General features: G+C 35.8%; 1 protein-coding gene across 2 annotated transcripts in view; it reads left to right on the forward strand.

Annotated features, from left to right (window-relative positions):
• Positions 1 to 11,947, forward strand: part of ZFR (zinc finger RNA binding protein) — a 46,394-nt gene extending 34,447 nt beyond the window's left edge. For both annotated transcript variants that reach the window (XM_053931273.1, XM_053931274.1), the window contains exons 15-20: positions 693 to 834; positions 5,756 to 5,853; positions 6,675 to 6,770; positions 10,701 to 10,812; positions 10,908 to 11,005; positions 11,682 to 11,947. In XM_053931273.1, coding sequence (XP_053787248.1) covers positions 693 to 834; positions 5,756 to 5,853; positions 6,675 to 6,770; positions 10,701 to 10,812; positions 10,908 to 11,005; positions 11,682 to 11,861 — 726 coding nt within the window. In that variant the 3' untranslated portion in view covers positions 11,862 to 11,947. The remainder of the gene's footprint in view (positions 1 to 692; positions 835 to 5,755; positions 5,854 to 6,674; positions 6,771 to 10,700; positions 10,813 to 10,907; positions 11,006 to 11,681) is intronic.
• The last annotated feature ends 1,713 nt before the right edge of the window (positions 11,948 to 13,660 follow it).

Below are 13,660 nucleotides of genomic sequence, written 5' to 3' on the forward strand. Positions count from 1 at the left end.
TTAATGAAAAAATAGTCTCAAGTTTGCTCTTGTTTGAAGTAACGGAAGTAAATTTAACAAATGGACATCTTGGTCTGTCTTCATAGAAATGTTCACCATGTATGTTAGAAGATCACAGAGGTGCCTACAGCTTTCTTTTGGGGCTTTTTAGAGTTATTAAATAAAGTTGCAAAAAGCAATTCAGAATAAACACTTTATTAGTTAATCTTACATTTTTTCCCTGGCCCTTATTTGCCCTTTTTTCTTAGCATGTTGTGACACCAAAGCACAGGATGTACCTAGCAATACCCATTTGTAACTGTGAACATGAAAAATATGCATCTTTGCTTTTCAAAGACTTCTGCGTTCCAGTGAGAAACACCCTGCTGACATTTTAATTGGCTCGGAGGCTTTTCTTTATCTCAAACCATCAAGATTCTTGTTATGTAATTTATATTAATTTCCTTTCTGGGCAGCTTTTTTAATTGTAACTGCTTGGTTGTGTATTTTCATTAATAATTTGGAAACAATATGCAAGTCCGCATATCTTTATACTGTGTAGTGTGGTTCTGTGACTACATAGGTACCTGCTTCATATAATTATATTGTGTTTCTATTTTTCCTCTTGAAAAAAGAATATGTCGGAATCCTTTTTCTTCCTGATACTTTTAATGGCCACATGCTAATAGAAATTTCTGTTTCTTGATATTTAGGTAATAAGTCCAGAGAAATACGATATCAAGTGTGCAGTCCCAGAAGCAGCAATAATTTTAAATTCGTGTGTGGAACCCAAAATGCAAGTTACAATCACACTGACATCTCCAGTCATTCGGGAAGAGAACATGAGGGATGGAGGTTGGGAAGTTGTTAAAGATGTTACTTATTTCTCACCTGTTTTTTTATGTTTATCTATTCTGCTTAAGATGGCTCTAAGGTCCTGGAAGGCAACATGCTGGCACATATATTTGATCAAAACTTTGTTTTTCAACAACCAGTCTCAGTAGAAAACAGTTGGTTAAAGTAAATGTTCATATGATGTTTTTATTTAATTTTTAAAATTCCTAATTTTATGTCCAACCTCAGCTTTCTGGAAAAGGTACAAGCTTGATTTTTCCCCCATCTTTTAAAATGATGTGGAAAACTAAGTATTTTATAGCAAGTGGCTATAAACTGACTTTCTAGAGCAGTCTTGCCTTAAGAGAAAGATTGTATGGATTTAGAAAAATCAAATCACAGGTTTTTCGGTTTAAACTGGGTCAGTATTACCATCACTTAGACATTCTGAACAGTGCCACTTAAAATGCACTTTTACAGTACTTTTGACAGTAACAGTGCTTCTAACTTCAAAAGATAATGCAATTTTTTCCAGCTCTCTGAGGTTGTTTTTGGTCTGGAGTGCATTTCGAGTATATTTAGGCTCCTGGTATTGCAATCACTCTTCTATCTAACTGGCAAACCCAACTAGTACAATAAGAAACGGCTTTGTTGTTGAGCTGAAGCAGAAGGTGGAGCTTGGGAATCAATTTAAGTTTCTGAAGTCCACAGTTTCTCTGGTGCCAGCAGTGTTGCTTTAGGGTCTGGTCTGTAACACTTTCAAAGCTCCAAAAGCTTTTAAGCCAACAAGCATGATTAATGTCTGCAGTACATTGGTTCTTTTTATTTATGGGTCAGATAAAATTAACTTTTGTTTCCTTTTAATCCTGTATTTTCATAGTTGAAAGAGATCAGAGCAAACAGGGTTCTGGTGTTTGACAGTCAACCTACAAATAGGAAATCTGAGGCTGTTTTAACACTTCACATATACAGGTTGAAAGAAATTCTATGTGTGTATGTATAAATGTGTTTGTGTATATACGTATTTATATGAGCCACTGAGGGTTTTCTTTTATATTTCATCTCATCACTACATGTCCTCTAAAACACTTGAGGTTTTAATATTGCATTACCAAGTGTCCTGTAGCTGTGACTAGTGCATTTATAAACAAGCTATGTTAACAAAATCCTACATAATCAGAAAGAAAAATTTTCAAAATGCATTCTGTGGTTTGGATGACTTCTAAAGAGTCTTAGAGTGCTTTTGTTTTAAACTATGCATTTTATTCCTAGCCATAAAGGCTTTGTATGTGTACTGTCACACCCAACCAATTTTACTTGGTTTTGGACAACCTTGAGTGTATCATGACTCTGGGCTGAATCCAATTTTCCATATTATTTAAGTTTATTAAAAAATGCATTTTATTATTAAATTAGACTATCAATTTAATGAAATTAACCTTAAACACCATGTTTATTTCTTGATGTACTATGCAAAAGTGCAGTATTGATTCTTGCTGCTATACTCAATTTCAACTAAGTGGTTTCTGGCCCAAAATTCTATGATGTGTACTAAAAGTAAAACAAATTTCAAATTACTACCATCAGTCCCCTAAATTACACACCAAAAGGAAACAAATCTGTATTTTTGTCTGACCCACACTTGAGTTAAATTACCTTTGTGAGTTTATTCACTGCTGAATGCAGTACTGCCTCTAGGCAAACAAAATCAAGTTAGATTTCTCTTCAAGACACTGAGCAGTATAAAATGGATGTGCAGAAAAGTTCACTTTTGAAACTGGAGCAAATAGAAGACTGAATTGCCAATTATTGCAGCAAAGAAGTTCCTTATTCCGAAGACTGCTGCTTATTTGCTGCAGAGTAACAGTATGTGTTTGTGTTTTTCTTACTGCAGCTTCTCATGCTCTGTGTCTTACATTGATTTGAAGTTTTCATTTTCCTTAGCCCACGTGGGGAGCTAGTTCAGGTGTTAAGGAAGGCTTTACCGGAAGGACCAGTTGGAGTAAAGATGCAACTTGAGTCTTGCACGTGGAGTTTGAAGTGTTATTAAGTAAAAGGCTGGAAAAAAACCAAACAGTGAAATGAAATTGTTAACCGCATAGCTACTGTTCCTTACAGTATTGTGCGTTTGACAGTTGACCGAATCTGATGCATTTGAAGAGCTCTAACCCAGCTGTGGAGTCTTCCTTTGGCAAAGAAAGTGTACATACTTACAAACACCTCTGTGTGTGCGCGTGTGTCTTTTTTACCTTTAGCTAACAGCCCCGGTCCAAAGCCTTCTAGCAGAGGGACTTGATTCCTGTCAGGGGTTGCTGCCAAGACATCGGAAGGATTTTTGACCAAGGTTTTCTAAAGCTCAGTGTCACACCTGCCATGCTTTACAAAGGACGGGTTTGGATGCATAGTCCTAGCATCTGCTGTTACTTTGTGTTTGGTTTTTGTTTTTCTTTTCTTTTCGTCTTTGTCTCTCTCCTAGAATGAAGCAGTGTTCACACTAGTCTTATAATAGTTGACTGGATAAAATGTATTTTATGTAATAAAACATACCTAAATTGACATACCTGTTAACTTTTAATGAAGAGGTAGTGTGGACACAGCATGTCTAATTGAAGATTAACCCCTTATGTTTAGGCTAGTAGTAAGTTATACAGGGTAAGAATCCATGCCTGTGTTTTGTAAATTAATTCTGTTTTTGTCCAAGTTTAGTAGGGTGGTAGGTTAGGCATCTGATTTTAGTTACACAGTCTTTAAGGGGTTAATCCAGAAATGTGAAACATATGCAAAAATCCACAGAATAAATATTACAGGAGTTCCCTTGATACATTTTTTCAGTCGGTGTTTTTTCAGTGTAGTACGTGCCTCAGCAACTTCTGACTTTCAGAGTCTTTTTAAGTTCCAAGGGTATTCTTATGACAGCTATTAGTAACCCATTTTAGATCAACATTTCCAGCACTGAGTAAGATTCTTTCCTGTACATTTAAATTGCAGTTCTTCTCAGTAAAACTGTTTTACAAGTTGAAGGCTTTCAGAGATAGAAATTTCAAATTATTAATGAATTATTGTGCTAAAAGTTTGCGTGGTGTCACCTATTTGCATATTAGTTTTAGAAGAGTGTAAATAGTTGACTGATTAGGCTATTGGCCCCACAGCACATATTTGCATTTTTAATTCCTCAACCTTATTTTGCTACTTTTTCCTGTGGTGGGTTTTCTCAGGATGTACTCTTTGTCTCATATATCTGGGTTGTACTCTTTTCATCACTTAACTTTAGCTGGCACCCCTCTTGCGTAGGTTTGGAGGGGATTTTTTGTTGTTGCTTTTGTTTTCATTTGGGATTTTTGGGTTTTTTTAATTTGTTTTGTTTTAAAAGAAACATCACTTTAAACATCTTCATTTGCTCTGTAATTGCATTGTTAGTGAAGATTTTAATTTTTCCACTTTAATACATAGTCTGTAAGTTGGAATATCTGTGAGAAGTTACCTATGTTCTTCTCACCTTTGCTCTTATGAAGTCTTGATGTTTTTATCCCTGTGCAGAGCAATGGGACTATCCTATCAAAATGCTCAACTCTGAATATAGTACTTCACATTAAATTTAGTTACTGTACTGCAAAGCTATACTACCATGTTATTTCATGGCCTTTTAGCTCTATATACTAAAGAATCCTATTATTTTACATTTGTGATTTTAGAGCACAATTTCTGCAACGTTCCTAAAAACTTCTCGTTGCAGGCACGTTTCATGAGTCTCATTGTTTTTTATTTTATTTTTTTCTGTAGCTTAACCTAAATTTAGATCTTGGAGGAGTAAACTGTATTGTTCCAAACAGCTAGCTCCTGTGAAATGTGTGCCATTGAGTGGGTGGTTTTTGTTTTATCTCATTTGGTGTATCACCAGTTATGCTAGCAACATATGTTGTGGCTAGTCACCATAGCCATTTTCAGAATGAGTGAAAAAGTAACTTCTAATGGTGATCACTGATCTGATTATATCCACATAGTTTTCAAGTAACTCAAGGATACCATTTCACATTGTTTAGTGATTCCACTTTCACTGATTAAACCACTTTTGTGGTCTCTTCATTTCTTTGGTAGCAAAGCAGTCCACTTGGTAATTAAATTATTTTTGAAACATTTAAATAGGCAATGTCTGGCATGTTTACTCCATCTTTCAGACATTTTGCTTTGTTTTTTAGACTATTCCTTGCTTTTCTTTATCTTGGTGAGTCTTTGGTAAAGCAGTCCCTTTTCAGATCCTTCATTGCATCCTAAGTGTTGCTGGAACATAGCTATTATGGGCTGAGGAATTTTATTTATCTGGGTAAGAGAGAAGATGCTAGAAAACAAGGAACTCTGTAATATTGAAGAACGTGTCACATTCCTTTAGTCAGGTTTTTTAAGTCAAATAATTTTAAGTTTAAGGCATGATAAAAATAACACCTATTACAAAACATTCAATGCTTTTAAGATTTGTTATACTTAGTTTTTCTTTCGAGAATAGGTCCCAAATAACACCTGACCATTAAAATTTAAAAGAAACTAAGTTTGATTGTTTCTACTTGGTTAAAGTGGATTTTTGTGTTCCTTCTGTCTTGTGTTCTCTGTGCTGGTGCACTGTGTCCAACCATCCTTCCTTCAGTATTTAATTTTAGGGGATACATGTTTTTCCACTGTTAGCTGAAATAAAGAAGTACTATGCATTGCATAATCAGCAATGCAGTTGAAAATAACTTCAGAGCTGAAGTGCATTATGCTCTTGATCTTCCTGCTGGGTCCATGCCCTAATCCTAATTGAGCGACTACTGCTGAACATTTACATTTCTCATTCAAGGGTTTAAACTTTAAATGGCATGTGTGACATTGAAGCTATTTAAGGAAGTGTCTTGCTCACCTGGTCAAACACCCATTCCTCACTGCATTTTGCCAATTCAATCCATTTTAGATGTAACCTCGGGTATGGTGAAAGACCCACCGGACGTCTTGGACAGGCAAAAATGCCTTGACGCTCTGGCTGCTCTACGCCACGCTAAGTGGTTCCAGGTTCGGAACATCATTTTACTTTCTTCTTGTAGCCTTATGAGAGATTGGTTCAGTTGAAATATGAATGTTTAACTGTGTGAAAACACTCAGCGTTATTCATGCTAATAATACCTGATACTTCTCTGGTCCCTAAATTTAATAGTAGAAAGTTGAGTATGGAGGAGCTGCTTTATGCAGTTATTGCTCATTTGACATCATTTTTTTTCCAGTCATTGAGAAGGCGATGTTGAAAGCTTGACTCGCTTGGGGTGATCATATGTTGTATATTTGTTATATATTCCATAAGGCTGCAGAGTAACTTCGCTTTAAATAATGGAATATGTGTTTAAAGCTTTGTGTTTAGATTTAAGACTTTTTTTTTTCTATTTCTTTAAGTGCATTATGTGTAGGGAATGAAAGGTGAGAAGCAACTGTTTGGTTTAGTGACTTTGCATTCTGGCAAAGGCACAATAAGGAAACCAAACAGATTCCCTTGACCTTTCAGTCTCTATACCTATTTCTTAGATCTTTACTTTACCATTTTTATTTCTAATATAGAAAGATACTGTATTTATTGTTTCAAATGAATATGGGTCAAAGTGTATAGGGGATCAAGAAATGTTATTCTTGTATAACCTGTGCACTTTGACTTTTACCACCTTAAATTACTAACCCTGTATAAAATACTGCTGTAAATGGCAGCTCACGGAATAAAGTTGTAGAATGATTTGTTTCAATCTTGTATCTGAGCTTCCATTGAACAGCGGTGTTTTAGTCTTTCAACAAGTCCTGTTTGCTCTGGGTGCAGGGGTTAATTAATTTGGTTTTGTATTGCTCTCAAGGCTAGAGCTAATGGTCTGCAGTCCTGTGTGATTATCATACGTATTCTTCGTGACCTCTGTCAGAGAGTTCCTACTTGGTCTGATTTTCCAAGCTGGGTAAGTAATGTTGTTTTTTTATAAGCCTTCTTAATGAATATGTTGCTACAAGGAAGTTATAGGGAAGTGTTAATACAATTTTTAAATTCAGACTTTTTCAACACATAATGGAGGGTTTTGTTTTGGATTTGGTTTTTTTTTTGTTTTTTTTTTTGTTTTTTTTTTTTTGCTAACAAATACTCCAGATTCCGTCTTAAAATACAGTTTTCTGAGATTTATCATTTGAAGCTGGAAGTTACTGGTTTTTTCCAAAAGAAATTTTCTTGTTCTTTTCTATTCTTTGTGGGCAGATTCCTATTGCAGGTTTTAGTATTTTTCCCCTTTACTCTATATAAAAGAACCTATTTTTTTCAAACCACCTACTCTGAATTGCTTCGAGTTTGCTGAAGCTTATTTAAAATAATGTCGGCTGCGCCCAGATAGTTCTGTGATAACAGAAAGAAAAAATCACAGTAATTCTTAAGTTTATTATGTCCCTTTCGCAAGGGGAAATACCACAGTACTTCAGTACAGCCTGTGGTTGTGTCATCATCATATTTTAGTGAGTGTCACTTAAATCTCTGGGTTGTATCAGGTCACCTTTCTTAATTCATTTGAGTGTTCTTGGACCATTCCTTTTGCATTGATTACCTTACAAATGCTCCAGTTACTAACAGATGTATAATCTGTGGATTGGACGAAGTTAATCTGAAACAAATACCTGAAACATGCATCATGTGGAAGTAAACCTAGCTCTGACTGTTGTGTTTTGCAGACCAAATCCAGTTGCACTGAGCTGCTTCCTTCTCAGTTTTGACAGGAAGAGCGCTAATATTGTTTTGATCATTTGACTTTATTTAGATGAGAAATACTTTACAACTCCACTAAGTTTGGAGACCGTTTTATTAAATTACTTCTGATAATAAATGTTGCTTCTGGAAAGGAAGTGGAACAGTAATGTCTGTTTTTCTAAATATTTAAATGGAAAAAAACTAGTGCCAATTTCAGTACTGCATTTCATGAAAAGTACACTAAACAAATACAGCTTAAAAGATGCTAAGTGCTCTTTTAGTATCACTATGATACTGAGTTGCCAGAGAATGAACCTTGGCATACTTTCAGAAAAGTATCCTTATAACTATTGCAACACAGAGCAGAGATATGGGTGAAGAACAAGAAATGTGGCTTATTAATTCTCACATTATGTGTTCCAAGGCACATCCAGAGGGAAGAGAAATATGAAGTCTGAGGTGTCAGACCTTGCTGTGTCTCAGTTCTCTCCAGAAGTGATTCCTGATTTGTTCCTGGTGCCTGATGCATTCTCAGTGAGATGGATCAGCACTGAACTGTAGTCAGCTGTTCTTTTGGCCTGTAGGAGAAGTCTTACTGATAAAAGCAATGACAAAATGAAAGTGGTGATTTCAGCCAGTATGGCTGGAATGTAATAGATTGGAGTAATACAGTTTTCTGAATACATATATTCTCCTACCCTCTATACTAAAATCTTTTTACAAATGAAAGAGATTACAGAGCTTTTTTTTAAAAAAAACATAAGTAGTTGTAAAAATAGAAGTTAATAGGAAGCCTGAATGCTCACAGTAGTAGCATTTCATATACCTAAAAGTATCTAAGAAACTAAATTAGAAGAATTTTGTCAGGTTCCTACACATTATTCAAATTTGAAATCCAGCCTTTTTTGCATATAAACACCAAGACATCATCATTCATGTTTTCCTAGGACTGAGTTATAGACTTCAGTGTATTGTATGAGGATCCAAAAGAACTAGATTTTAATATATGCAAATCCAAGATCTGCTTTTTCTTTGTTACTGATGCACTTTGTTTCCTCCTTGAAAACTTCTTAATTACTGTTGCCAAATCCTGACTGATACAGCAGGAGTATGGAAATAATGTGCTCAAGAATTGAAGTCTGTCAGTTAAATGGAGCTAAAATAGAAAGGAATGGGCAGCCTTAGTGATTAGCACTGCCTGTAGTTACTTGCATACATCAGAATAAATATTTACACCTTGAAAGGAAGAAGAAAAGGTTAGCATTTGAACAACTGTAGATGTGGTGAGGAGGACAAGGTCCAAACAACAAGTGCTTCCAAAAAAACCTAGCAAAAATTATTGTTTGAGAATTAAACTTGCCAAAGACGTAGCAGCAAAACATCTATCTAATTCTCGGAAGGAGATATAGGAGAAGTTAGATCTTTCTTTTACAAATACTTTTATAGGTTCTTCTGGAAAAAAATAGTGTCTAATAAAAGTGAACAATGGAAATACTCACGGAAAAAAACATCAGTACTTAAAGCACAGCTAATGATTTAAACCATTTTAATTAACATCAAATAATGTATACATTTCAGAATGTATACATTCTGAAAATTAAATGTATACATTCAGAAAATATATTTATCATAGAGGTTTTTTTATACTTAGTGTAACATCTGAGTTAGTGTTGCTTGGTAACCAGGAGAAAAATTGCTGTGAGCTTCAGTTGTGCTAAACTGAAGGACTACTGAGGATATTAAGCATTTTAAGGACATTGAATTTTTGATGTTATAAGTTTCTGTACTCTTGTAGAAAAAACTATTTCTATTTTTCTAAAGCATCCTATTCCATTAGGTATACTGTGTACTGTATTCATGTGGCTGAAAGTATCAAGTGTCTCAGAGTGTTTCAAACTCTCAAAAATGGCTGGACAAGTTGTCTACCTGTATATGTAGGCTACTACTGTATAAATTTCTCCAAAATTACTGAACAACTTGTGATGGGAAGAAGCCCATCATAGAATCACTGAATTCTTCAGGTTGGAAAAGACCTTGAAGATCATCAAGTCCAATTGTTAACCCAGCACCACTAAACCATGTCCTTAATTGCCATATCCACATGTTTTGTGTACATTTCCAGGGATACTAACTCTGTCAAATCCCTGGGCATCTTGTTCCAATGCTTTACAACCCTTTCAGTCAACATTTTTTTTCCTAATATCCAATCTAAACCTTTCCTGATGCAACTGGAGGCCATTTCCTCTTGTGTTATCATCATTTATGTGGGAGAAGAGACCAATCCCCACCTGGCTACACCCTCCTTTTTTAGGTGGTTATACTGAACAATAAGGTCATCCCTGAGCCTCCTTTTCTCCAGGATAAACACCACCAGCTCCCTCAGCAGTTCCTAACAGAACTTTGTGCTCCAGATCCTTCCCCAGCTCTGTTCCCTGTCTCTGGACACATTCCAGTACCTCAGTCTCTTTCTTGTTAGGGGCCCAAAACTGACCCCAGGATTTGAGGTGTGGCCTCACCAGTGCCCAGCACAGATGAGCAGTCACTGCCCTGCTGATACATTCAGGATGTCCTTGGCCTTCTTGGCCACCTGGGCACACTCCAGTCCATGTCCAGCCACTGTTGACCAGCACCCCCAGGTCCTTTCCCATTGGGCAGCTTTCCAGCCACGCTGTCCCAGCGTGGAGCTGCATGGGGTTGTTGTGGCCCAAGGGCAGGACCCAGCACTTGGTCTTGCTGAACTTCACACAACTGGCCCTGGCCCATGGATCCAGCCTGTGCAGATCCCTCTGCAGAGCCTCCCTGCCCTCCAGCAGATCAACACTCACATCCAGCTTGGTGCCATCTGCAAACTGGCTGAGGGGAGCTCTCTATTCCCTCATCTAGATCATGAATAAACAGGACTAGGCCCAGCACTGAGCCCTGGGGGACACCACCAGCAACCAGCTGCCAGTATCAGTACTCGTTGTTCATCTGGCACCACCTTTCTATTTATTAATCTTTATAAAATAACTGGGGCTTCTTTCCATTTTAACTGAAAGTGTTTTATGATGTGTAATGTTCTTCAGAATTCAAAATTCTCTACTGAGGAACAGGAGCAGCTTTATTCTTCTAATCTGTCTGAATCTTCTAATTTGTCTGAATCCTCCTGTTGTTGGTGTAGGCTATGGAGCTGCTTGTGGAAAAAGCAATTAGCAGCGCAACTGGACCACAGAGTCCTGGAGATGCACTGAGAAGAGTTTTTGAGTGTATATCTTCAGGAATCATCCTTAAAGGCAAGTTGCCTTTTATGTATACTTATACTTAACTAATCTGTAATCTTGCTTGTAATAAGGTAAAGATGTATTACTAATTAACCTGATTATTGCAGGTGGTCCTGGTCTTCTGGACCCTTGTGAAAAAGATCCTTTTGATACACTTGCTGTAATGACAGATCAGCAACGAGAGGATATTACTTCAAGTGCACAGGTATGGGAATGTAGTTGTGAAGTAACTAAATTTGATGTATGGTTTTGTTTTGGTTCTGTTTTTTTTTTTTAATGGAGCTTTATATTGGATGTGAATTTTTTTTTCTCAGAATGTAGTCGGATCTTACGAGGCTTAAGCTAGACTTTGAACATATCACAGGAGAAGGTGTTATTGCACTGAAATAAATGTATTTTCCTGAACAATTCATAGCATTCTCATCTATGTCTATATACCTAGATCTAGATCTGTAAACAGACTTAGTCTATGGCAGTATGTTACTAGATTGGAAATTTTATAAATATATCTGTGTAACATTCATATAATGATCACTTATGCTTCCAGTTCAAGAGGTTACTGCCTCTGCCTCCTAATTTGATCCTTTTGCTAATGATTCCTGATCATGTGTCACCTAACATGACATGTGACAAGCCTTGGCTGTTTCAATGCAAGCCCAGAAGCCCAAACACATGTGCATTAAGCTAAGATGCTGCACTTACAGAAGCAGCAAAAGTGACATACACATTTTATTGTATTGATTTTGTTGGGAGACAGAAAGGTGGAATAATTAGACCTAAGGGTAATATCACAAATCATTGATTTTTCTTATTGTTTGACAAAGTGTTCAAAACAGACATTTGTTTGTAACACAAGTAACTTCTCTTTACCATTTTTCTAGTTTGCACTGAGACTCCTTGCATTCCGTCAGATACACAAAGTTCTAGGAATGGATCCGTTACCACAGATGAATCAACGCTTCAACATCCATAATAATCGTAAAAGGAGAAGGGACAGTGATGGGGTTGATGGGTTTGAAGCAGAGGGAAAGAAGGACAAAAAAGATTATGATAACTTTTAAAAATGTCGTCATTGCTAATATTGATGGTAGTGAAAAGTCCATTTGTTGCCTTGCTTTTACTTCATTCATAATGATGTCTGTTTAAAACATCCAAAACCAGCTTCTGAATTAGATTTGGAAGAGAGCAACCTAGCTCTCCTGTGAGATTCTGAATATTTTAATTGGATGTACTGTATCAGACAAATTATGGATGGAAAGACTGCAAATGGAAACTTGTCATAGGAAAACATAGTTTTCCCTCATTGCATTTTCTTTAAATGTGTTGCTAAGTTTAGTATCTTATTCTTTTTTTTTTGTCTTTTTTATTAACAAGTGCATTGTCTTCCTATCTTGACTGTATTTAACACAGCATTTGTGCTTCTGTTGCTATGTGTATTTTGACCTTTTATTTAGAAATTTTTTTGTTTGCCTTTGACATTAGTTGTATGAGTTATTTTGTTTTAGGTAGTAAAACAGATTCCTTCCCAATTAATATTTTACAGAAGGTCTTTTTTCTTTTTTGTAAAGTGAGACTGCAGAAAAATGTTTTTTTTTCTAAATGTGAAGGGGTTACAACACATAATTGTCCCGCCATTTGAGTGGTCAGAATTCAATGTTTTTGCCAATCTTGTGGCATTTGTCTCTTTAGTGTGATATAACGGTGTAATTAAGACAAATTCGTGTTAATCTAATCAAGTTTGCTGTTAGTTGTGCATTAGCAGTATAAAAGCTAATATATACAGTATGGTCTTGCAACAGTTTTAAAGCCGCTGCATAATTGATCAAAGATTTGCATGATGGGTTTTTTGGTTTTGTTTTTTTTTTTTTTTTAATAGAAGGGCTTTAAAAACTATTATCTTAGGTGAAATGCATAGGTCTTTGTATGATTGACTTTGTGACATAGCAAGGCCAAAAAATAACTTTCTGAATTTCTTTTCTCAACAAGCAAAGATGGGCATTTTCCATTTAGACAAAGTTAGTAATTCTTTTCAGTCAACTTTGTCAATATGGTATTAATGCCTCTCAGCCCTTAAAATAAATGTTTGTCATATCAGTGCCTGTGAGGTTATTCCTTATATCTGTTCCTGTATAAACTTTCTGTGATTTTTTTTTTATTAATTCAAATTTTGAAAGTGAAGTATTACTTAAAAAGTGAAGGTTAGCAAAGAAAAAAACCCAGAAAATTATTTACTGTGGCCATAGTGTATGCTTATGTCTCTTTCAAAAATCTAAATATAGCAGTGGTGTAAGTAAAGTTACATCATACTGTTGATGTATGCTCTGGTACACAGGTGTGATTTGTTGTCACAGCACTACAGTGGAATACACAAATAAAAGTTAAAATTTATTAAACTACTAAAATTTATTACACACTGGAAACTGAAGTTTCACTTACTCTGTTAAATGTATATTATTCTTAGTTGCAAACCCATAAAACACAGATTAACATAGACTAACATTCCGGTAGCTACTTTATTGATGGCTGTAGGAGAGTATCACATGTGACAAAGATAATTTGTCATTTCTGACACTGTTTATTAAGAAAAGCCCAACTTCTGTTCCATTTCAAGGTCGAATTTATCTTTGACCTTTTTAATAAGCAACTATTGGAGCAGGGGGCATGTTTCTGTTCCCAGCATCTACTGCTAATCAGTGTGGGCCTATGGAATAAAAATACAATATTTTAGAAAAATAGAGGGAATCTAAAGACTTAAAAAAGGAAAACACTTAATAATAGTGTTCTGTGAGCATCAGAGTGCAATTTTCAAGGGAGTGATTATAAGGGGTTAGCATATAAAAGTAAAGCTTTCTCATTGTAG

Source organism: Vidua chalybeata, chromosome Z, assembly GCF_026979565.1.
Source record: "Vidua chalybeata isolate OUT-0048 chromosome Z, bVidCha1 merged haplotype, whole genome shotgun sequence".
NCBI lineage: Eukaryota > Metazoa > Chordata > Aves > Passeriformes > Viduidae > Vidua > Vidua chalybeata.